The 25,329-nt window shown below is 40.7% G+C and overlaps 1 protein-coding gene across 2 annotated transcripts; it reads left to right on the top strand.

Moving 5' to 3' along the window:
* The first annotated feature begins 1,937 nt into the window (after positions 1–1,937).
* Positions 1,938–25,329, top strand: CALU (calumenin). 2 transcript variants are annotated; one of them, XM_019751666.3, is made up of 7 exons: positions 1,938–2,052; positions 8,608–8,839; positions 13,301–13,494; positions 16,373–16,539; positions 17,268–17,328; positions 21,427–21,626; positions 22,909–25,329. In XM_019751666.3, exons 2-7 carry the CDS (start codon positions 8,619–8,621, stop codon positions 23,011–23,013), a joined length of 948 nt encoding a protein of 315 aa, XP_019607225.3. In that variant the 5' UTR covers positions 1,938–2,052; positions 8,608–8,618; the 3' UTR covers positions 23,014–25,329. The 2 variants fall into 2 exon arrangements, with proteins under 2 accessions (XP_019607225.3, XP_019607218.1); XM_019751659.3 differs by lacking the exon at positions 13,301–13,494 and adding an exon at positions 13,034–13,227.

Below are 25,329 nucleotides of genomic sequence, written 5' to 3'. Positions count from 1 at the left end.
ATTATCACTCCCTTGCGTGCACGTCAGCACCAACATGAAAGGCAACATGAAAATTCTGTAAACTGGACCCAGCTCCAAACACATTAGTACTACAAATAGGCCCTTTTCCAACTATATACCTGAATTTAGCTGCTCATGAAACCTTACACGCACCGCTCCATTTTGAAGCATGCCCCTCCCTCAGCACCTCAACCCCTTTGAGTCTTTATTCTTTATTCTGTTCACATGGCTGAGTCCAATTCTCCACTCACTCAATGCCTGCACCATGCCGCTAAACTTGCCTGGAGAAAACCGCATAACATACTCACCAGTCTCACTTCAAGAGTCATAATCACAAGCCTAAAGAGGGTCCTTAACGTCTCCTGGAGGTCATACTGTGTTTTCCTTATCTATTCTCTCTGCTGAATGGCTGCTGAATGGCTGTTTCACATCTTTGCTCTCCTCCAACCCAGTGCCTCCTAATGATCCAGCTTCCCATTTCACTGAGAACATAGTAACAACTGAAAGAGAACTCCAAGCTCTCACCACCATGTCTACCACTTACCTGGAACCAGACCCACAGATCTAGTTTCTCTCCTTGTTGTTATGGAAGAACTGTCTCCCCTCTAAGCAAAGTCCAACTCTTCCCCTTGTGCTGGATCTCATCCCATCTCACCTACTCAAGGACATTGCTCCAGCAGCTCTCCGTTCCTTTTCCTACGTCATCAATTTGATCCTCGCTCCTAGATCCTTTCCTCCCTCCTGCCTTATTTTATTCCTTAGAATCTATTACCACCTCTCATTCGATATATTTTGCTTTTTTGTCTTGTTAATTGGCTACATACCAGAATATAAGCACTGTGAGAGAGTTTAGTCCATTTTGTTCACTGCCGTATCCCCAGTACCTAGAACAGTATCTGGCACACAGGAAACAATATACTCATTTGTGGAGTGAATGTTCAGTAGCATCATATGAGCAGAGCTGGGATGCTTGATGTCAGCCTTTTGAAGTTGACATTATTGGGCGGCCGGTTGGCTCAGTTGGTTTCTAAGATTGCAACACCACTTCTCATAGTCCCAACATTCCCTTTTGGCTCAGTTGGTTAGAGCGCAGAGCTCATAACACCAACGTTGCCGGTTCAATTCCTACATGGGCCAATGAGCTGCCCCTCCACAACTAGAGTGAAAACAACAGCTTGACTTGGAGGCGATGGGTCCTGAAAAAACACACAGTTTCCCAATAAAAATTTTACGTTGGTGGGTACAGGATAGCTAATAACATTTCCAGCACATAGTGAGGGCATGCGGGGGAACACCATAATGAGGGGTACAGTGGTCTCATGCTCTGGTGCTTGTGCCTTGAGAGGTCTGGAAAAGATTACGCTGACATTTAAAAGGTATGTTATCTTCGATGCAAAAATAGACTCACTTAAGGTAAAGATAGACCTTTGTCAAGGAAGCTACAGGTCTAGGACTTAACTACCCACCATGACCCCCTTTTAGTGAGGCATTTTTATGTTCATAGCATACTTGGTGATTACTTTTGGTCTGAGTTTATAGGGCCTGCCAAGCAGGCCTCCCCTGAGCTTGTCCAGCTGAGCATATGGCCCATTTTTCCTTCATGATACAGCCAGCTTATGAAGGTGCCAAGGGCATGAAGATAACTAGCGGAGGAATCCAAGAAGCCCTGTACGACACAGTCACGCGCCCTGAACCAGGACGTGGCAGCCACGCTGCCTCGCCCACTGCCGCCCAGAGCAGGGGGCTGGGGCCCGCCATCCCAACAGGACCCGGGACCAGAGTTGGGCGGGAATTCGCCCACGCAACTAGGCGCGCTCGGGGACGTGGCGCTTTCCAGCCAATGGGGGCTACGCGATTAGGGGACCAATGGCTGTCCAGGGAAGATCTGCGCGAGCAGCGGGTTTGTTGCTGATTGGCTGGGAGGCCGCCCGGTGAGGCGGAGAGGGGCGGGGTGCGGAGCCGCTTCCGGTTGGGAGGTGCTTGTGCGCGTGAGCGGAGCCGGTGGGTGAGCTGCTGCTGCGGCAGCCTGGGCTGTGGGCGCTACCGGGAAGGGTAAGTATGGCGGTGCTCGGCCTTGTCTCCAGAGCCCCCTCCTCGTTAGCTCTCTTTTTGTCCTCAGTCTTCGCTCCCGGCGCGGCATGGATCTCCCTCGTTCCCGGCCTGTGCTTCTGCTAGTAGTTCGGGGACTTGGGGCCTGAGCCGGCTCACGACCCCGTTGGCCCCAAGCGCGCAGCCTGGGGTGAAGGCCGCCGCTGTCCTTCCCGCGCGCTCTGGGAAGGGGCTTGGGCCCCGGCGAACCCCGGCTCCCGGCTTTACGTCCTGCGGGTTTCTGTTTTGCGCCTGGCTTGCGGGCGTTCTCGTCCTCGGTCCCTGGGCCTGGCCACTCATCCAGGCCCTCGGACTAGAGGGTCATTCTTGTTTACCTCCTGAAGGTCGGAGGGCAGTCGGGTAGTGTTATTATAATAGCTCCCTGCCACCTCCTCCTCACGGGCCTGCTCGTGTCTGCCAGCCCCGCCCCAAGGCCACATCCCTGGAGCACGGTGCATCTGCCAAAAAATGTCGCGTTCGCTGACTTTTAGGGTGTACAAGAAACAAGGGGGGGGGCGGGGGAGAGTAGAAAGCGTAAAGACACTAAGTGATTTTTTGAAACAAAGTTTCTATAAGTTTCTCTTTTTAAAGAGAAGCCGAATGTTTCGAGCTTCCGTGTCTAGCTTCATACTTAAGTCAGCGACGGAAAATAGTTTTCAAAGCTTTACTAGGGAATTGTATTTGCACCCTGTTTTGTTGCTTCTAGCCCCTGACCCTGGTTCTGATTTTCAGCATGCCCCCAAATAAACTATAGCTGCCCTGATTAAGACCATAGTAGTGTGGTTTGCAGTTTCGAAAGCTGCTTGTGCATCCAGGCGAAAGCTCCTTGGGTCTCCTGATAAAATTTGAGGGCCTTCGATCTCAATTCCTAAGTGTAAAAACTCCTAGAATTCTCTGAGAATTGAATTTCATCCACTTCCTGGCATGGACAATAAAGTCAACATGAAGGAATCCTAAGTAAGGTTGCTTCTGGTTTGTTTTTGTAGCTGGGAGGTAGAGAACTGTGTCCTCTCTGATAAATTAGTCTTTGCCATAGAATGGAAGTTGACACAAGACAGATGGCGTTTGACCGCCTTCAGTAGGTTCAGTGAACCAAGTACCAAATGATAACCGTCACTGAAGAATTTATGTAGTACTGGATAGTGCAAATGAGGGTCCAGAGGCAACCTGTAAATTATATTTGTGTGTAGAGAGGATGAATTTGCTTAGGCCTAATCTGAGTTTTACAGTGATCAAGGGTCTAAAGTAGGATCCACTTGAGAATCAACTGGGAGAACCGTGAGCTGACAAAGATGAATTGGGTGTGTCTGAATGAGTGGCAGTACTCCGATATACGATTTCAAGGTTCTTGAAATCAACTTGCCATCATCACTCTCAATATAATCATTGTTTGCTACCATCCATCCAGTGATGTGTCAAAAGATACTTCCTGATGGTATTTTACGTACATCGCACCAGTGTAGGTCATCAGTACATTGATACTAACACAGCTTCTGTGCCAGGGGTGTTGGAAGGACAGAGGTGTAGCCAAGGGATAACTGTTGGAGATGCTTGCTAGGCCATAAGCTCCTAGATCCTCTCTCTATGAATTCTTATTAAATATGGATGTTGTTGGTGTTGCAATTTATGTATGAGTTAAGACCGCTGAAATAACAATTTGCCTGTTGCTGGCTGATGGCCACATCCGGTGAGGGGAATTGGGGGTTGGGAGCATCCACAGGCAGGAACTACATTGCTGCCAAGTACCGTCCAACTAATCTAGTGGGCTATATTGGTATATAAGAACTGTAAGACACTGTATGAGGAACTGTCAAGGGATATTGATTTATATTAGCCACGATTCCTGCTTTCCAAAAATGTATGATCTGTAGGGAAGTTAAGGAGACACCTTGAAGTAGCCTCTGATCACTATTGTGGAGTGGTAGAAACAAGTTTTGTAAAAGTTTAGAGGAATGGGTACAGATCACTTCCAGCTGGAGCGATAATAGGAGATAAGTCTTTTCATCTAGGATTTAAAAATTATTTATAGACATCTGGCACTGAAGGGAGGTTGAGCTAAAATAACTACCAAATTCTCAAGGACTTTATCCGTGCTACACGTGCACAGCAAAATTACAACTAGAAACCAAGGCTCTTGTCCCTACATTTTGCATAGCATTCCTATGGCAATTAATTTTGCATTAAAGTTTCATTAGCCAAAAAGAGACTTTTGTCCCTCCCAGAATTTCTAGAACTTTTTTTCTTAAACAAACATTTTCACTCTGTAGCCACAAAAATTTCAAGTTTGTACTGGGTTGCTTTGGTTACAGAACTAATGAAATCTGAGTAATACTTCCTCATGCTCAAAGCTTTTCTTCTGCAGCCAAATTTTGCTCTTTTACATACTCAGCTGTCTTAGAAATGTATGTCCTCAGTCACACAAATAATTAGAATGTATTAATGAACTACTGTAAATTTACTCCATCACTAGGGAAACATTGAATAAATGGTTTGTCATCATACCTTTTATCAAATCATGAAGGATGACATTATTGCTTTAATGTGATAATTCATTATCGGTACTTGTAGCAGAGTTGGTAAGTGAAGAATGTCAGATAGATAACTAAATGGCTTTAATTTTGTGTAGTTAAATGACTATCAGACTGTCCCCCCCAGTCCACAACTGAAGTAGACACGGAAGCAGTGAGATCCTGCTTTTGCTGCATTAGAGAGGAATGAATGCCTTTTTTCCTGACTGTCCAGCTCAGAGAACTGGAATTTTATCACCACACCCATTTCTCCCACTTGTTAACGTTGAGCAACAGGTCTTTGGTCAACCAGAATAACGGATCATTCAGTGCTAACGTGCTTGAGAGGTTGAATTGCATTCAGGCACCTACATTCCCCTGAAACAATTTCTCTTAAGTGTTCTGTGACCAGTGAGTGGAGTTCACAAAAAATAACTTGAAGGAAGGGGAGAAATGGCAAGAATTTAGAGCTTTCGAGGCAATTTTTGAATGGATAAAATAAACTGATTCTTTTTTTCCCCCCCGCTTTCTTCTGCCCTCCGGTTCAAGCCGTTGTTTCTCAGTCTAGCTGTGTAGGACACAGCTCCCTGGCCCATGCTGGTATTATGAGCCTTGCGCTCCCCCCTTCACCCCTGGCTGAGGCAGTCGGTTGCCAGTCCTCGGTCGGCGGACAGCGGATCGAACCGGCGACCTTGGACATTAGGAGCATGGCGCTCCAACCACCTGAGCCACCGGGCCAGCCCTAAATAAACTGATTCTTAACAACAATAAACCATTGTTGTTGAAAGAAATTCAAGCTTATGCCATTAATCTCTTACTGGAACAATTTATGAAAATAATTTTGCAAAAGACAGTTTTTGGTGACATACTGCAAAAGGATGATAGTTATTTGATATCTTTTCTGTTCTAACCCTTTTGTGTCTCTAACATGGTGCTACCCAATAGAAACACAATACAAGCCACATGTGTGATTTTAAATTTTCATGTGAAAATTTAAAACAAGTGAAATTAATTTTAATTATTTAATCCAATACATACAAAATACCACTTGTTCAATAATAAAGTGTAACACTTATTACCACATCTCAATTCACACCAGCCACATTTCAAATGCTTGGTAGTCACATGTGGCTAGTAGCTACTGTCCTCGTCATAGGTAGTGCAAGTCTAGTTTTTTGTTTTTTTTAAGAAAAAATATTAGATGTTACCTTTGGTGGGGCAGGGGCAGAATTTTAGAGCAGCTGATGGGTCATTTAAGAAATGGGAGATGGAGAGATGCATTTTTCACAACCACTGGTTTACCTTCTAGATCACATGGTAAAAGTTCATACAACCAATCTTTCATTTATGTATACCATGTGTTTTCCTAATACCTTGTTTTCCATTGATGTGTAGTTGTGATGATGGGGGAAGAATAAAGAGAAGGGTCATTTAACTGTCTATCATTTGGTTTCAGTTTGGTCGAAAAGAGAAAGACATTTCAGAAATAACTGCACTAATGTAGTTGTTCAGGTGCCTTGTGTAAAAAGTGGTTTTGTACTCCTCACATCTTCCCACATAAAGCCCTGTCTTGGGGGATATCCTTTGTTTCTACTTAAACATTTTTATATGTGTATGGATTTAGGTAAATCTAGTACAGTCTTTTTTTAGTGTTTGTAATCATGAAACAAGAGGCCTTTTGTTAACGTTTCTATTATAATAGCCAAGAGTTGGTATATTTACATGTGGGCACAATTAGTACATATTACCGGGGTGCCAAAAAAAGGTATACAAGTGGACACTTTGGTCAACGTTGCTCAAGCAGTAGTTCGCCGTAATCAGTAGTCTTGACGCCGATAGTAACCACTTGAAGCACCTCTGGTAATTGCAGAAGTCAAAAGTCACTTGTATTCATCTTTTGTTATCAGTATATATTGAGTATTACAATTTTGATACAGTTTTCCTTTCTTAAAATGTGTATACATTTTTTTGGCAACACACACACACATAATTAAAGTGCAGGTTTTTCATTGCCCACTGCAGCAATGAAGGTAGGACCATCAGCTTTGTCAATCAGATGGTCCTCAATGACCCTTTTAGGTAGTTTCATCAGTGGTAGGTAGATTTCAGGGTGACAGTAGGCGGTGAGGAAGCAGAGACAGCAACAGAGACAACTCCTAGAGACTGCATGGGTGAAGGAAAGGGAAGAGCAAGTGGTCTGGGAAAGACTGATTCGGATTATAGAGACCTGTTGTGAGAAGTATTGATGGACAGAATGGAGGAGCCTATAGAGGGGTGGAATTGAAAGTTTAATTGAGAGGGGGAAGGAAAGAGATGGATCAATGATAAAGCAAGATCACTTTTACTCTGGAATTCTTCTCTTGTCCTTGTATCAAGATGTTAAGCCTCAAACGTAAGTGTACATTTCCGTCTAGTAACAATGAATCAATCTGTTACATATCTGTATGTCACATGTATCAGAACTTTGTACAGTATCCTTTCCAGGCCCTGATAGTGTTAGTGGACTTAGGCATTTATTCATATTGTAACATTTGAGGTTTGCAAGAGTTGTTGGGTGTTATGCAAGAATTGTTACAGTATTCTAGGGATGTAGTTAATCATTTATAAAATATTTCTAAATGTGACTTCCGCTTATTAATAGGCATACGGAAAATCCTCTGTTGCAAATTAGTCTTGATTTTACTTGATTCTATAAGCCTCTAACGTTATAGATATTTTTTGATATATCACAAAATATCAACAACGTACAATCTGTTCCTTGTCTCAAGAGTTTTGTCTAAAGAATTATTAGTAATTTGAGATGGAAGTTTCATTTTGCCTTAAAATAAGGCGTATTCACTTGGATGTTTAAGAGAGCCACTAAATCTCTGATTTTCTCTTCATTGTTCCACTGATTTGATTGATCGGTTGAGTTATTGAGGGTAGGCTGGAGTCTGGAGTGTTATTTTACAGCAGTATGTTTCACTTTAAAAATAGGGTTTTGTGTCTTAAGAATAGATGTTTTTCTTTCAGTCTCCTTATTCATTCTGGAGAAATGACTTGAAAATGTTTGCTTTGCTACCTAATACTGAAAAGAATTTTTATAATAGTGTTTAAAAAGTAATACACACACAAAAAGGTAATATACATGAAGTGTGTGCGCATTTATAAGAAATAGATAACACAACAGAGTACAGTTTTAAAGTTCACTCCACACCAGACTCACCACCCAGCCTCATCTCTTCTCCCCTGAGTGTGGGGCTTACCACTGTTTCCAGACAGATGTTTGTCCTTCTACACCATTTTTGTGTATACATGTTATATTTTATACATGATACTCCAGGTGGTCCTTATGCCTGAGAAAGTTTGGGAAACACATAAGGAGGAATGATAAAGCGTTATCCATCACTGTAGCATCTGAGTGGTTTGATCTGTGAAAGTGATTTAAGATTGAGCCTGTGGGAGATGGCTTGATGCTGTAGGCCACGGACCTGCTCACATATTTCAGTGGCTTCTGCTCTCATGATCACCAGAATCATCTGAGAAGCATTTAAAACTACAAATACCTGGATTCGACTTCAGAGATTCTAATTCAGTAGGGAAAACTTTCTCAGAGCTTCCTGCGTGATTCTAATAACCAGGTTTGAAGACCAGACCACCGGTGTATAAAAAGTACTCGTGAAGTATTTGGAGTCAGTAGGCCTGGATTTCAATCTTGGTCCTTTCACTTGTGAGTCTTACAAACTTGGGCAATAGGATTAAAGTTCTACTTTGGTGTCTTTTAAAGGGAGACTACTTACAAGGTGGATGTTTTAACTATAATGCCTTGTCGGCCTACAAGCAGATGAAGGAAATTGGTGGAAATTTCTCCCCATACAACTGGAAAGTCTGATGTTCTCCCATACTTATTTTGTGGGCTGAGTAATAATTGGGATAATATCAAATTACCAATTGCACTGGATGTGAGCTTTTAACTTCTTGTTTCATTATTAAGCGCATGCCTCATGAGTTAACTGCCTTCCCTTTCCGTAAGGTCTGCTGGCCATGGAGCTGCGGCAGTTTCTCATGTGCCTCTCGCTGTGCACTGCCTTGGCCTTGAGCAAGCCCACAGAGAAGAAGGACCGCGTCCACCATGAACCTCAGCTCAGCGACAAGGTTCACAACGACGCCCAGAGCTTTGATTATGACCATGATGCCTTCCTGGGCGCTGAAGAAGCAAAGACCTTTGATCAGCTGACACCGGAAGAGAGCAAGGAAAGGCTTGGGTAAGGTGGTAGCTCTCAGGGGGCTAGTTAGGGTAATGACATTTCTTTATAAATCAGCTCATTCTTTTTTTCTCTTCTGGCTCAACCACCCAGGAAAGCTTTGTGGAACTCCATCTTCCGAAAGCTACTCACATAATTGCTACCACTAAAATTTAATTTCAGCACTTGCTTTCTTACATTTCTCCATTGAATAGCAGTTTTACCTCATTCTACAAAGCAAAGTCATTTTTGCATGAAAGTACCAAATATTAAAGGAACCATTTTGAGCTGCATCATCTTGATCCCAAAGGAACGTTATGTTGTTGGGGGAAAGAGGAGATTCTCATCCCTGCCCCTTTTAATTTTTAAAAACTATCCATGACCTATTCATTGTTTCCCAAGCCAAGTCTTTGAATGGATAATAAACTGCAAATTAGATCCCTGGACTAAAGTTTATGATGTCCAAAAATGTCCTTCACCCTCTTTGTTTTCATTCTCAGATACTTGCTTAATTAAAAACAAATGCCAAAGCAAACCAACCTTGCCTTTTAGAAAATTGTAAAGTAAAGGTCTTAACGTCAGAGTGTGAGTTCCTGTTTCAGTAACAGCTGGGCCGTGGTCAGGTTCTGTGACATTCTCAGCAGGTGTCTTCTACCTAAAGCATTGAATTTACAGTAGAGTCCCAGTTGATTATTTTTAACTGAGAATCTGAGAATGTCTTTTATCTCTTCCAAAGCCTTGCTTTTAAAGGAAAAATGCAAGTTAATTTAGTGGACATTTTCTCAATGACCACTATTGGTGTAATATTCTGAACTATATTCAAGAGATTTTCAAATCTCTTGGAAGATTGTACCACATAGAAATTTCCCAAAATATTTTGCTGTTTTAGGATTAGAAGATACTATAGGTTTAGGATTAGAAGATATTATAGGTTTTGCTTTGAGTGATACTTGAGGGATAAATTCATTTTATTCTTTCATTGGGTTATCTGCTCACAGATGTGTACCATATTTTATTTTTAAACACTGACAGAAATAATCAAAAGATTTTGCTATGTAAAATGACAAACTATCTTAAAACACTTGAAAGTAGATAGTGAAAACAAATATATTAAAGAGTCAGTTTTCTGTTAGGTTGCTTTTTTAACTTTGAGCGACCATGCTCACTTTCCATCTTAATCTTATAGCTGCTAACATTCCAGGCTGAAAATAGAGCTGCATGAGTGCTCTCAGTCTTCCTGTCTGCCTATTAATAATGTGCGTGGCCAGCCCACATTTTGCACAGCTCTTCGCAGAATTACTCTTAAATAATGAAGGGCCCTTGGATTTGGTGTCAGTGAGAATGTTCTAGCTCTGTGCAGGTAGCGGAACGGCTCCGCTAGCAGTTTTCAGTAGAGAGATGTTCCTTTCTGTCATCAGTAAATATCAAAAGTTCAACACATGAGCAGACTCCATATTCAATTAGAATAAGATGGTTAAAATCATATTTTTCGTGGAATGTATGAATAAACCAAGTACTATTTGCTTCTCCCAAATTTTGGAGATAGTGACAGATATCCCAACTTATAAGGCGACATACTATTGGAAGCAGAAATTCCAGGTGAACTTCTTAAAACACTTAACTGTGGCATTTCTAAACATTGTTCTGGTACGTCAGAGGTTGGAAAGAACAGATACCCCCTCTTCCATCTATTCCAGAAGGCAAGTGATTATTAAGAGATGAGATCCTTGTTCATAGCTGTAGTTATAAAAAATTACTACTATTTTTAAATCTTTAGTAATATCTAAAAGACCACAGGAAGTATCTTAAAACAATTTTAATGTATAGTTTTTAGTCCCTTTCCTTATTAAGAATGTTGACAAATAGAACATTTTTCTTCTTGTGTGTATTCTCAGGTTCTCCCCTCTGAAAGAAGTCTCAGTATACTTAATTTTCATTTATATGTCCTTCAGTGAGGATTTATTTGTTTTGATGTGGTGGTCCTTAATATAGAACTGTTCTCACCCTTGATATTTGCTGTAGAAATTAATTAGAGCAGTTCATCATCCTTTTTTGGGTCACAGGCCCAACCCCTGTGGGAGTCTAATGGAAGCTAAAGACTCTTCCTCAGAAAAGTGCACACATGAATATATATAAAATTTTGCATGCTGAAAATTTTGTGAATATTATGAACCCTAATGGAGCCCACTTATTGAGCCAGGTTCTTTAAAAAACCAAAGGGTTTTCTTTATGCCTCTTGAAATGTACAGGCACGTGTTATCTCTTAGCAGAAATAACACAAGGTCCACTAAGTGCATTGTGTCTCTCGTGGAATAAATGCTTATTTAGTGGCATCATAACTGCATCTGTGGGGTTCTCCAGTGTCATAGGAATACAACACCATTAGCCTTATAGATCAGAGTTTAGAGCTTCATGCCTGAAATAGGACGTGCCCACTTCCAGTGTACTTTCACAACTGCCTGCAGGCTGGACAGCCAGCAAAAGAAGAATGGCTATATTTTTAAATGGTTTTAAAAAAATGCGACAAACCGTATGTGTCCCACAAAGTCAAAAATATTTACTATCTGTCCCTTTCAGAAAAAGGTTGCCAACCTCTGGGTTAAACCGTTTGGGATATTTCTGTTGGAATAAATAGAATGGCGTTCAACCAACTTCGTTGAGAAAAAGCCGTCTTGAATAGCCATATGCCTTTTTCTAAATCCGAGTGATCCTTCTCTTTAAACTAGTTATAATAATTAAACATTTCCTTTTGGGAATGAGAGGGGTTCTGATACCTTACCTTTCTTTTCTTAATGGTACGGTGGCACTATTGGCAGCCAATACAATTCGAACACAAACTGGATCTCATAGATAATTCAGAAGTTTTTAATACTGGTATAACTTAATATTGTTAAAACTCTACAGGGTTAAAGTTGCAAAAAAAAAATTCTTTTTGTCCTGTGTCCGTCTAGTTAGAGGAGAAGGAGGAGATCTAAAAGATGGCATCTTACTACTTTACCTTTTCTATTAGCATTGTAGATCAGAAGCTACAAATTGCACATTCTCCGAAGGAAAACACTTGTTAATTACAGGATTTAAGTCATGCCAAACACCGTATCAACGTCAAGAGGGATCTCTTCATAGTGTCACTCATACACTGTGATTCTAATCACTTGCCACTGTATTCATAAAATGAGCACAAACTAGGAAAAGACGTTACTTACTTTTTCAATCCTGCAATTAATAGAGCAGAGGGATATGCCACAATTTCAATTCTGTTAGAAGTTTTCAGTTAAAGGTCCTATTTCAAACTGGGCCACTTACTTATGTGACTTTACATGTGTTGTCTTAGCCTCTGTGAATAGGTGATTGCATCTTTCAACAGGTTTCATATCATGCCCAAATTTTGAAATCCTTAAAATAACAGATCTAGAAGATAGGAGCTCATGAAGGGTGAAGTATATTGATTCTTCAGCTTTGTAGTTTGCTTTATCACCTGCACTCTAACCCTCTCAGCTTATTAACAGTCTCATAATCGGAGCGATGCATTCTCCCTGCAGCATTTTCTAAGAGTTCTCTGTTTTTGTGGTTATATGTAAAAATCCAATTCAACATAGTATATAAAAAGCTTCTAGCCATTCTTTAGGATAAGCATGCTTCTGTCTTTGTAAACCTGTGTTTTTTTTTATCTTGACTTGAGGTGTAAGTTATTTCAGAACTATTTTTGATATATTTTTTAACAAAAGTGTTATCTTTATTTTAAAGCAACTGAATTTCTCAAAGTCTGCTTTAAATTTTTGGGTTTTTATAAAACCATGCCAGTGGTTGTGATTATTTACTAAGGAATTGAGATTCTCCTAAAAGCAATAAAGAAAAATGTAAAGGTTTGCATGTTGTTTGATATAAACATGGAGAATCCAGATAGGAATGGATATTCACTCCTGAATGCTGACCATCGGCTGAAACCTCCCTCTAAAAGGATATGCTGGGTTTGCTTTTGGATCCAAGTGCACCAGCCATGGGATGTGCTTGCCTTTATCCAGATGGCTCATTGCAGACCGGTAATGAGCCGCTCACGAGAACAATTTTCAGTTGCCTGTCTGGCAGTTTTGTTTTGGAGACCGTTTTATGTCCATGCTTTAACCCTGGGCAACACCTGGCTCAGGGTCCAGAGCCTGATCAGTCCGGGGCCTTGTCCTTTTAACCTTTCGCTGGATTTCTCTGCATTTTCTACAGAAAGATTGTAAGTAAAATAGATGACGACAAGGACGGGTTTGTCACTGTGGATGAGCTCAAAGACTGGATTAAATTTGCACAAAAGCGCTGGATTTACGAGGATGTAGAGCGACAGTGGAAGGGGCATGACCTCAATGAGGACGGCCTCGTTTCCTGGGAGGAGTATAAAAATGCCACCTACGGCTACGTTTTAGGTAGGTCCCTAATATCTGGGGGAAAAAGCCTTGTGGAGCCGGCACCTTGAAACGTAACTGTTTTGTCTTGTAGAATGATTGTAGATAAAATAGACGCGGATAAAGATGGGTTTGTGACGGAGGGGGAGCTGAAATCCTGGATTAAGCACGCCCAGAAGAAATACATATATGACAGTGTTGAAAACCAGTGGCAGGACTTTGATATGAATCAAGACGGCTTAATCTCCTGGGATGAGTACAGAAACGTGACTTATGGCACTTACCTGGGTAAGGGGCAAGATGTCAGCCTGGCAGAGACCATGGCCTTGAGTCAAAGAAACAAATGGGTCATGCAGAGAAGGAAAGGAAGAAACTGCTTACCTTAAATAGTTCAATGCTGAGCTGATTTCCTTTCATTTTAAATTTGTGTATTGTATACTTTTTTTAAATTTGCTTAACTTTGGTTTTTGAAGTTCTGACATCTTCTGCATCTTTAGCATTTCAGATATATTGTACCATTTTTTCTTTCTGTCATCCTTCAGAGAGACTGTTTTGGAGTAGATCTTGTTTAAAAGGCTGCATTGTTCCAACAATGCAGGGCAAGAGGCTTTGAGATTTCTCTTGACGTGGTCACATTAAAGTGTTGGACCTGAATCTCAAACCAAATTAAATTCCTTTGTAACTGGTGAGAATAGGAGTCAAATTAGTCTTTTCTCACTAAAATAAAGATCAGATATCATGGTTACCTTGATAAAATTCAACTATTTCAGTATGTCTGCTTACTGAAGTTTAGAATTGAAAATTTCCCATTTGTTTTCTCTGGCACATGAGTTTATCAGCCTGCTTTGCACATGCTTCAAGGCAAACAAATATGACTTTGATTGTTTTCTGTTGATTTGGTAGCTTGTGTGCTTGGGCCACCTGTTAGTAATTTTCTTGTACTTAGTACACTTGCCTGCTGGTGGATGCTAGGTGGCGCTCTTACAGCTCTGATGACTTAGGGTGTTTCTGTTAGAGTCCTCTGGTGTACGTACGATTTGAGACAAGAATGTATAAATGTTACTTCTTGCCTTTTTCTCCCGGAAATGAGGCAAATTTCTGAGTTGAAGTGGGCATTTTCCACCACTGACTAACAGGCAATGAGTATATAATGTCTGTTTCCCCCATTGGATAGCCAGCTGTCGGTGTTAATTACAAGACTGCATGCATTTCTAGTGAGATACTTTTATTTATGTGTCAGGCTTGTTCTCATTCCTAAGACTAAAGTAGCAGTCTCTCTCCAAGCTTGACATCTAGCCAAGTCCAAACATATCCTCACCCAATTAAGAACACATGTATTAAAAAAAGTCAGTGCAGATGGAGAGGCATTTGTGCTTCTTGCTCTCTGACTGGGGACTCAACACCCTCCTGATTTATTTGGAATTAATTATAAATACAAAATAAAGGATAAGCTATTGGTGATCTAAACAGAATGGTGTGTTAATAAATCTCAGCTCAGACCTAGGCGCTCACTTGCTGCCCCGAATGAATCTTAAACTCTGTGATTTATGTGCATAAAAATCTGTTGCGAGCTCTGCTGCCTCACTGGACAAATGATTCAATGTAATGGGTATTTCTACTGACTGAGACCACGTAAGCTGAAGCCCTGGCTGGAGAAGCGATGTCTTTATAAGGCATCTTTTCCTGGAGGCGTGTGGGTGGACAGCGCCCAGGGGATAATGGGTTGTCTCACAGAAGTGCTGAGGAGTGTTTGTGAGGATGTTCTGGATTCAGTTTAGAGTTCAGGTGTCAGTCATCTTAGCTTTTAATTAAAATCTGTCGTAATGAATCTGCTTTCCACAAAAGGACCGGTAACACTGTCTCTGTCACAAATAAAATACGAAAAACAAAGATCCACTGTGCCTATGCCAAAAGTAGATGACAAGCCTCCCCGGAGCTGTGAGCAGGCGGCTAGCACAGCAGACTGGTGCTTAGAATCTGTATCCGAGCAGTGAGGGTAGGCACGTGAGCTGGTCACTGAAAATAAAGTTTGTAGCTCCCTTTTCCATCCTTATATATATGTATGTGCATGCCAGCAGGCTCCTTGATTGCAGGCACCATGTTTTGCCCTAAGGAGGAGAGAAGGGCTCTTAGCTAAGAATCCGGTCTTAATGTATAAGTTGTCTTCTCTTACCTTTCTTGTATATGTTACATAGCTGGTACTGAAACATGAGTTTCTGTCTTCAACCTGCTGTGCTGTGAATATACACGTGTGGGGTTCTCAAAGCCTCGTGAGTCAATAAGCTGTCTTACTGAATGTTGCTGCTCAACAAAGAGAGAAGCTTCAGGCTGCTCAGCTCGCAGAGCACAGTTCTGTTTTTTTTAACTCTGCTTAAAGTATACAAAGGTTGAACTACAGTGTCAGAAGTCAGCAGTGTGATGTTGTTAAAGGGCTCCTCTAGGTCTTTTTATAAAACTAGTACCGTATCTTTTTTTTATTTGGTCAGTATATCGCAGGAACAGTTATTCCTTACCTTTAGTGTAGTGTCTTACTTTCAAAGTGGTGATGTTCTGCTGCTTGAATCCAAGTGGCCTATAATAGGATAGAAGCCTTTTGATATCTAGCTTCTAAATGGGAGCCTAATGTTTAATAAAAATAGCAATAGCTAACCTTTATTGAAGGCCACTATATACCAGGCACTGGTCTAAGTACTTAGATTTACCTGATCATTTAAACCTCGTAACAGTCCTTTGCGGCAGGCAGTGTTGTCATCTCCGTTTGACAAATGAAGCACTTGCCCAAGGTTACACAGGTAGAAAGGGTAGAGTTTGGATTCAAACCCAGACAGTATGCCTTTAGAAACACCGCTGCCCCTCAGATATAATTGGAAACTTGAGCCCTCAAGCACCCTTAACACCAGTACCAGTGAAGCATTACATAATGGGTTTCATAGTGCAGGAACCGGGGTTCCACGTTGAATGGCAAACATTTGCATTCACCTTGGACCTGACTTTGGGGTCATTGATGACCAAAATGGAATGTCTGTACTGCTGCAATTTTACCTGTGTAATCAAAGTTATTTCTTCATTTCTTGGTGTATCTTTCTTGCAAATTGATTTCCTGGCCTACACATTTTCATATTTTCTGGAGGTCTTTTAAGATTTAACCTGAATTTTTGTTTTCTAGATGATCCAGACCCTGATGATGGATTTAACTATAAACAGATGATGGTTAGAGATGAGCGGAGGTTTAAAATGGCGGACAAGGACGGAGACCTCATTGCCACCAAGGAGGAGTTCACGGCTTTCCTGCACCCTGAGGAATATGACTACATGAAGGACATAGTAGTCCAGGTGGGCGAGAGCCAGGACTCGCAGCAGAACCTCAGGTTCTCGCTCTGGTGCTTATGCTGTCTTTCCGCTTTTGACTTTCCTCTGCATTTGGAAGAATGATTTGCTGTGCAAGTGCTGGCCAGGTTGAGTCTAGGCTGTGTCACTCTGTTTTTCTGTGACTTGGATCAAGTCGTTTATTTTAGGTGCCTTAGGCTTTCTTTTTAGGATGACAGTACTTACCGTCAGATAATGTATTTTACCATTTCACTAATGGCTTCAGATTGTAAGCATGAGAGAAAATCCTACTTTTTAAAATATCCCATGACCAGTAATCAGGTACTGAATAATAACAGTGATATTGAAGAATTCTCACAGAAGGCAGGTCCTGATACCACACAGACTTACAGCTGTAGACATACTCACTGGTCACTGGTCACATCTGCAACGATGACGTCAGCGTGACTGGGATTACCAGGTAATCGTGCGCTCGGTGCCATGATGAAGCAGGGGTCATATTCCTCCAAGAAGATGCATAGTTGTTTTAGGTTGGAGCATAAAACACTGATAATATTTTACCATTTTTCAACTATAAAAACAATTTCCTATGGTTTAACCATACCTACACACATGCACATAAACACATATACAGGGGTGTGTGTGTGTGTGTTTTAATGATGCTAAATAATTGTCAAAAACTAATTCATCCAGATGCCAACCTTACCAGTCTCCTCTTATTCTCTTCTGTCTAGGAAACAATGGAGGATATAGATAAGAATTCTGATGGTTTCATTGATCTAGAAGAGTATATTGGTAAGTTTGTTTCTAGCATTTTTCTTAAAAGAGGCTAAGAAGCTTTGAAAGATATATTTATCCATAGAAACCATTTACCTCATGGGTCAACTCTCAACAAACACATCAGTAAGCCAGGCCAGTGTGAGGAATAAGCGGGTTGTGAGAAAGTATCTGTAGCTGCACTGTCCATTCAAAATATAAATGTGAGCCACGTGTCATTTTAACTTTTTAATAGCCACATCAAAAAGTGAAATAAAAAGAAACAGATGAAATTAATTTTAATAATGTATATTTAACCTAATATCTATACTATACTATAATTTCAATGTTATTAGAAATACTTAAGAGTTTTTGTTTTTCACACTGTCTTTGAAAGGGTATTTTACACTTATAGCGTATCTCAGTTCAGACCAGCCACGTTAAGTCCTCAGTAGCCACATGTGGCCAGTGGCTACCATACTGGACAGCGCTGATATAGTGCATCTCGAGTGCCCTATGGAAGCGACAGTAAAGAATTGCAGGGGGCCTACACTGGCATTAGGAAACCCGGGAGAGGAAGATAGGGGCTAGAATAAAAGAACGAGGTGAGTGTGAATAAGTGACCAGGATTTGATTCCTCTTACAGCCTTATCACTACAGTGTTTCCCTGAAAATAAGACCTACCCAGAATATCAGCTCTAATGCGTCTTTTGGAGCAAAAATTAGTACAAGACCTGGTCTTATTTTACTATAATATAAGACCAGGTATAATATGATATAATATAAATAATATAATACCGGGTCTTATATTAATTTTTGCTCCAAAAGACACATTAGAGCTGATGGTCCGGCTAGGTCTTGTGTTCGGGGAAACTTGGGATGTTCTATTTGTATTTTCCGTCTGGGTTCTCTGACTAGTTTTCTCTTGTAAGTCTCTCCTTTTCTGCCATTTTTCCTTGTAGTTGTCATGTTTAAACAATTTCTTTGGGTCCTGCACCTTCAAGGCTAGTTTTTCCCCAAGTAAAGATGTTTTTATTATCAAAATAGTTTTCACGATTTCTCCATTGCCTTAAAAAAATGAGCTGTCTCTCTACCGAGTAGTTCAGCAAATTGCTTCACAATTACTGTGATGAAAACTGAAAATAAGTAAAGGAGAAGAGGTAGAAGATAATTATATGTCATTCCATTTTGAAAGATGCCAGATAATTTTATATTTCACATTCTTATGTTTACTCATAGTAACTTAATTCTACTACACCACTGGTTTTGTGTTTCATAAGCCAGTTTGTTTTCAGTCCTCTGACCTTTATCTAAAATGTTTAAGCATGAAAGAGAGCCTTAAACCCAGCTTTTATCACCTATCACTTAAACTGCATTGAACAAATCATTCTTTTACTCAGATTTTGTCTAATTATACCTGCTATTTTTAAGAGTTATTCCAGTTGAATTACTCCTTGAAAATTTAACTTTTTTCTGACTCAGTGATGTACTTTGAGTTTTTTTTTAAAAGAAAGCAGGGTGAGTAATGGAATATAAGGTTTTTTTCCAGAATTTTTTTTTTTTCAGTGGAATTCATCAGCACAGTGGAAATAAATGCCTGGGTGCATTTACTGAGCACATTTCATAGTTGACATTTTCTACTTTTAAATATTTTTTTATCTTTTGTGCTTGGCTTTTGCCATTTTATCACCATTGCTAAAACGGAGGGACTCATTTGAACCTCTTGAGGAGGGGAATTAAGTTTTATAACTGGTAAGTACCATCATTTACCGAGCATTGAGGCCAAATAAGGAGATATTTCTGTCTCCTCCACCTCCCAAAAATGCAAGGGCTGAAGAATTGTATCTTGAAACTACTGAAACTGTTAACTGTATGTGTTGCTTACTTTTGCAAATCATAACTAATGCAAGCACTTTCACACCTGGATGCTGGGCTTTGTAAAACTAAAAATCTCCCAGTAGCTTCCAGTTGCTAAGGATGGTTGTGCTGCCGTGTTTCCCCAAAAATAAGACCGGGTCTTATATTAATTTTTGCTCCAAAAGATGCAGTAAGGCTTATGTTCAGGGAATGTCATCCTGAAAAATCATGCCAGGGCTTATTTTCCGGTTAGGTCTTATTTTCGGGGAAACACAGTAGTTTCGGTCCTTTTCAGGAAAGATCCTAAAGAAGCAAATGGTCTTTGCCTCTCACATTCAGCATTAATAAGAAGTTCCCAGACTTCTACTGTTGAATTTTTTTTTATTCTCTAAATTTATTATAGAGCATTGCAAGCATACGCAAAATTAGGTAGAAACATAGTGAATCCTCAGGTTCCTGTGCCCAGTCCCAACAGCCCTCAGCCCATCGCCAATCCTTGTAAATTCTCATCCACTTCCTTGCCACTTCTGTTATTTTAAAGTAAATCCCAATCATTTCATTTCATCTGTAAACATTTGAGTATGTATCTCTTAAGGTACATATGTATCTCTAAAAACTTTCAACAATCTCAAAAATACTAATAATTCCTTAATATCATGATATAGATTGAATCTTTTTTAAATAGAAATTACATTGTATTGTTCTTATCCTCTTTGCTCATCTAGCTTTCCAATGCACTTACATTAGGTTGTACAGTCTCGCTTCTATTAAAAGTATGTCTTTTAAGCACTTCAGTTCATTCTCTGTGAAAGGTCTCCTTGACCCTTGGGACAGCTAGGGCAAGGTGCTGGCCCAATGGATTGTACAGATACTACGTTTTCTGAATGTGCTGTATCGTGGGGGAAAACATTATCAAGTCCTACTCTGAGGAACTTCTTTATGTTTAAGGCAGAAGGACTAGTTCTACTCGTAACCCTTAAATTCAGAAAAATGACAGTCCCATCTGTCAGATGACAAAAATAATTTAATAAACAGTTTGATGTCCTTTATTCAAGGGCAAACAGTCCTCGCATTGGGGGCGTGCAGAGCTTCACAAGCAGGGGAGCCTCTTCCCAAGGGATTTTGGGCAAGAGCAAGTTTTACAGAGCCTTGGAAGAGGCAACATGGAAACAGGGCAAGGTTGGCTAGGAGGGTGGGAATTGCTTATGAGGTTAGCAGGTCCTATTTTCTAGGGTCGGGTAAGCTGGAGGATTGTGATTCCTTGGCAGTTAGGTGTGTTTCCTGTAAGTGTGGGCTGATTTAGGTTTAGATGTGTGGCATGGGCTGGGCCACTGGGGTGGCCTTCATTTTGTGGGTCCAGACATACAAATGACCTTTCTCACAACTGAATAACTACTTTTACTTAGTAACTATTTAGGCTTATATTAGGTGTGTTCCCATACCTTACATGAAATGTACCTACACTTAGATATAGTATAACTTGGACGTTTTCAGACTTTTTCACTGATGTAATTCCTTGAAAAATTTTGACCAGCAATATTCCCTTACACATTTTAAAGTTGGCATCCAAACTACTTAAATAGAAATTTAAACAGTTATGTAGAATAATCTGTAAATATTTTAAAGTACATTAACTCTTAAATAAATCTCGTAAAATTGCAATGCTATATAGTAACTTCTTACCCACCATCATCCATATAAATAATTTTAACAAACCAACGTTAGAAAATAATTAGGAAATTCAGATTTGGACTGGATATTAGATAATACCCTAAAAAAGTTGACTTTGTAAAATACAGTAATGGGTTTATGTATGGATATATAGAAAATACCCATCATTTTTAGAGATACAGTCTAAAATATACTTAAGTAATTGGTTGGTAGACAGTTTTGGCTTATAACACACTTCTCAAGCTTCCTTGAGAATTTAAAGCACCACCTTTCTAAAACCAATGGAATGTAGGGAACATCTGTCTTATAAAAGTTAGTCTATATCTCACTTGATGCTTCTCATTTCCCTTAATTTCTCTTTTTTTTTTTAAGAGATAAGCACTCTCTGCTCTCATATCACTCAAATTCAACATCTGGAAATATTGTTGCAAGATCAATAAGTTTTAGAAAAATCTGTTGCTTTCTAAGATCTCTCTGACCTAAGTTACCCTTGTAACTGCTGTTGGGTTCCAGACAGATGGATGAGGAAACAAGATGAGGTCAGCTGAGCTTGAGGCAGTCTTTGGAAAAAGGCAGACCCATCTTTTCTATGTATGTATGTGCACACAGGTGACATGTATAGCCATGATGGAAATGCTGACGAGCCAGAATGGGTGAAGACAGAGAGAGAACAATTCGTTGAGTTTCGAGATAAGAACCGTGATGGGAAGATGGACAAGGAAGAGACCAAAGACTGGATCCTCCCCTCAGACTATGATCATGCAGAGGCGGAAGCCCGGCACCTAGTCTATGAGTCAGACCAAAACAAGGTGAGTCTGGCCAGGCCCGAACAACCCCGCAGTGATGATGGAGGTTACTCTAGGGCATTGCCTAAAACATTCCTGTTACGGTACATGAACATTTAAGGTCTTAATTAGTCTAAGTCTGCTACGGGCCTAAAGTTGGCAGTTGAAAACTTAGAGGGCAGCACTAGCTATGTGGTCTCATTCCTTTGCCCAGTGCATGTGGCTCTGGAGGAATTTACGCTTCTGAAGAGAGCCTGTGTGTGCAGCCTGTGCCCTGCATGCGTCCTCTCTTATCTGTGTTTAGATCCCCAAGAAATTTTGTCTTTTTTTTCCTTTGTTAATTTCTTGGTTCTTTTGTCTGTTACAAGCTCATTTAGCCTACTCAAAGATGGTGGTTTCCTTCTTAAATAGGCTTTTTAAAATTTAAGTCCTTTATAGTAGGTTATAAATAAGCTTTTCTCTGGAACCTGTTAAAATTGTCCTTCATCAATTATCTGAGGCATTTGGTTCATTAAAAGAGTCGTATTAACCCTAAGGCCTGTCACCTTTTTCAGAGATTTGAATGCTTTGCTTAGAGTAGTCTGAATATCAGTCTAAATTTGGAGATTTGTAGTATTCTGAGTATTCTTTTACCGAGGCTAATCTTCGGTTTCAAAAGCAGTTTCTTATCATGGAGCCTTTTTAAGAGTCAGTCGGTTGTGAGTTCTTGCGCAGTTGTTACAGTAGTCAGGTGCTGTGTCCTGAGGTGAGAAAAGGAAACTCATATAGTCCCTTGGGAACCTGGCCTGGATAGTTTTTGAGCCGAGTGTCTGAGCCTTCATTTGGGGTTGTGTCTGGAATCTGATTGCTAGCTAGGGAGTTGTGGCAGTGAGGACCACACTTTATATTAGCAGATTTTGTTGTCCCTGTCAGGCAATGACTTGATTCACTCCGGAGTATTTTACCCCGTTCTTGTTGACTATTTCTATCCACATGTAGGAGACACCCCACATTTTGCTTGAAAGGGGGGCATTTTCTCCTCAAGCCAAGCCTGTTATCTCTAGCATTGAGTTAATCTATGTTATTCCCATCCTTCCACTTTTAACTTTCTTCATAAGAAAACGATATTAAATACTATTTTCTCCCCTCTTTGTGTGTGTGTGTGCGGGTGGGGGGTGTGGAGGTGAAGGTTGAGTTCACATTTAATTTATTGGGAATTAGAACCTTAAATCTTGACTAACCAGTGTTATTAGAATTTATTAGCAGTGTTTCTAAATTTGGAATGGGAAATATATTTTGCCTCAATTCGCTGTTCTTTCTATTTCAGGATGGCAAACTTACCAAGGAGGAGATTGTTGACAAGTATGATTTATTTGTGGGCAGCCAGGCCACAGATTTTGGTGAGGCCTTAGTACGACATGATGAGTTCTGAGCTGCAGACAGAGGAACCCACGTTTCTCGAAAGTAATTTATTTTTACAGCCTCTGGTTTCACATGAAATTGTTTGCGCTACTGAGACTGTTCTTACAAACTTTTTAAACCGTGAAAAGGCGTAATGAGAACCGTCCCGTCCCCATCCTTCTCCTCTCTGAGGGACTGGAGGAGAACCGTGCTTCTGAGGAACAACTCTAATTAGTACACTTGTGTTTGTAGATTTACACTTTGTATTATGTATAACATGGTGTGTTTATTTTTGTATTTGTTCTCTGGTTGGGAGTATGATATGAAGGATCGAGGTCCTCAACTCATACTTGGAGGCGAAAGTTCGCCCTTCACTCTTTCTCGACCCTTCCCGTATAGTTTTTATCATTCGGACTGAACTCATTTTTTTAAGCCTGAGATCCGTAAGAAATGTTCAGGAGAGAAAAAAAGGAAAAAACAAGATACCCCACAATTTATATCTAGAGAGAGAACACTTAACCTTGCCTGTTGAAAAGTATATTTCAGCGATGGTAGGGTAGGAGCCATAGACTCCGTTCAGTTGCTCTAGGGCCAGCAACTGACGTTGGCAGTACCCGGGAAGGGCAGGCCCATGTGCTGTAAGAAAGCGTGGCTCAACTTGATTTCATTCATCCTTTCCCCTCCCCTGTAGGACTAGCTGTTTGCTAATTTTGTCAAGCACAGCTGTGGTAGGAAGAGTTAGGGCCAGTGTCTTGAAAATCAAGTCGTGAGTGTGATCTTTTCACAGAGCTATAGATAGAAACAGCCGGAAAATTAAAGGAAAAATACAAGTGTTTTCAGGGCACACGCTTTTTACGGGGTGTGCATCTGCTGAAGTGCTCAAGACTGTCTTGCCTATTGAGTCACTCACTGTAAGTGCCCCATTTGGCTCCCGTCGCCCCAGGTGTTGGAGGAATTAATTTTGCTTTCACTGCAGTTAAAATGTACTCCTTTGCAATCGTGTCATTGAAAGTGCCTTTAACGAGAGAGCTGATCACTGAGGGAGGATTTTCTTAAGAAACCCTAAGATAAAATAAAGAGAAGATTGCTTGGCCCACCTCATATGAACACTTAGAACCTCCCAGTTAGTGGGGATTTGATTTTTCTCTTTCTCTTTCGGACAGTGGTTAAATAGCAGTATTAGCTAGGAGCTTGGTTGCAGTGTTCTTATTTTGTGGGCTGGTTTCCAAAAACCACATGCTGCTGAACTTACCAGGGGTCCTCATACCTCAGAATGCTGACCACTTCCTGCCAGGCCTGCTTCCGTGTCAGCCGGAGAGCCTGAGCTCAGGCTCAGAGATTGCAGGGCCTGCAGAGAGGGCTCTTTGGTTTGAGGACCATTGCTCACCCTTCCTGCCTTTGACCTGTCACTCCCTATCCCCCATCGCCCCCTCTCCCCACTGCCAAAATAAAAGCTTCTTATCTTGGATCAACAGATTGCTAATCCTTATCAAAGAAAGGGACATTGTAGAAAGAGCTGAAGAAACCACCCTCTGTTCCCAACTCACTTTACCCATATTTTACATAACACAAACTCTGTCTTTTTTGGTCCCTTTCTTACAGATGGACCTCTTTTGAGAGAATTTATCATATTCTAATTTTGTTTAGCCCTCAGGTTACTAAGATAAATATATGTATATCTAACCTTTAGTATTTCATATATCTTTCTGGATAATATTCAGGTGGTGCTGGGTGATTATTATAATCTGAACCTAGGTGTATCCTTTGGTCTTCCATGATCACGTTGAGGTGGGCTACTTGGCCAGATACTATGTAACTTCACCCCAGCCTTCACAGTGAGCTCTTGAGAGTAGATACACTCTTTTATGTTTAACCCCAGTATAAGGGGATGGAAATTCTCTGCCCTCCAGATTCCCCATTTTTACCATTAAGGAGACCAGAGGTAGCTAATAATGCCACCAACCCTGGCTTTGTTAGAGAGAGCACATTGTGACTGCAGCAGGAGAGTGTCTCAGCTTACTACCAGGGGCAGAGAACCCGGGCCTTATGCTAACGCCACGCACTTAGAAAGCAAACCTTCATCTGCTAAAACAGCAACCTCTGGATGCTGGGTGCTCCGCAGCAAGCATTGTCCTCTAATCTCTAACGATCCCTCGGGTTGTGTTTCTGGTTTAACTCAAGGTTGGGGCTGGTGGACAGTAGCTGCACGGCCACATCGTGTGTCCTGTGAACACTAGCTTTCTGGAATTTGGATATTGGGTATTTTTTATAGAGTGTAAACCAAGTTTTATATTCTATAATGCAAACAGGTACCTATCTGTTTCTAAATAAAACTGTTTACATTCGT

This window comes from Rhinolophus sinicus, chromosome 8 (genome assembly GCF_057876585.1).
Source record: "Rhinolophus sinicus isolate RSI-liver-muscle chromosome 8, RSI-T2T, whole genome shotgun sequence".
NCBI lineage: Eukaryota > Metazoa > Chordata > Mammalia > Chiroptera > Rhinolophidae > Rhinolophus > Rhinolophus sinicus.
The sequence above is the reverse complement of the archived record's forward strand: the minus strand, read 5'-3'. Positions and strand labels throughout refer to the sequence as shown.

What these genes read in the sequence shown, in the direction of transcription:
- CALU (XM_019751666.3), top strand. Translation starts at nt 8,619, where the DNA reads ATGGAGCTGCGGCAGTTTCTCATGTGCCTCTCGCTGTGCACTGCCTTG. An exon ending in TGAAGGACATAGTAGTCCAG is followed by an intron (nt 16,540 to 17,267) that starts GTGGGCGAGAGC and finishes TCTTCTGTCTAG; the next exon opens with GAAACAATGGAGGATATAGA. An exon ending in TGATCTAGAAGAGTATATTG is followed by an intron (nt 17,329 to 21,426) that starts GTAAGTTTGTTT and finishes ATGTGCACACAG; the next exon opens with GTGACATGTATAGCCATGAT.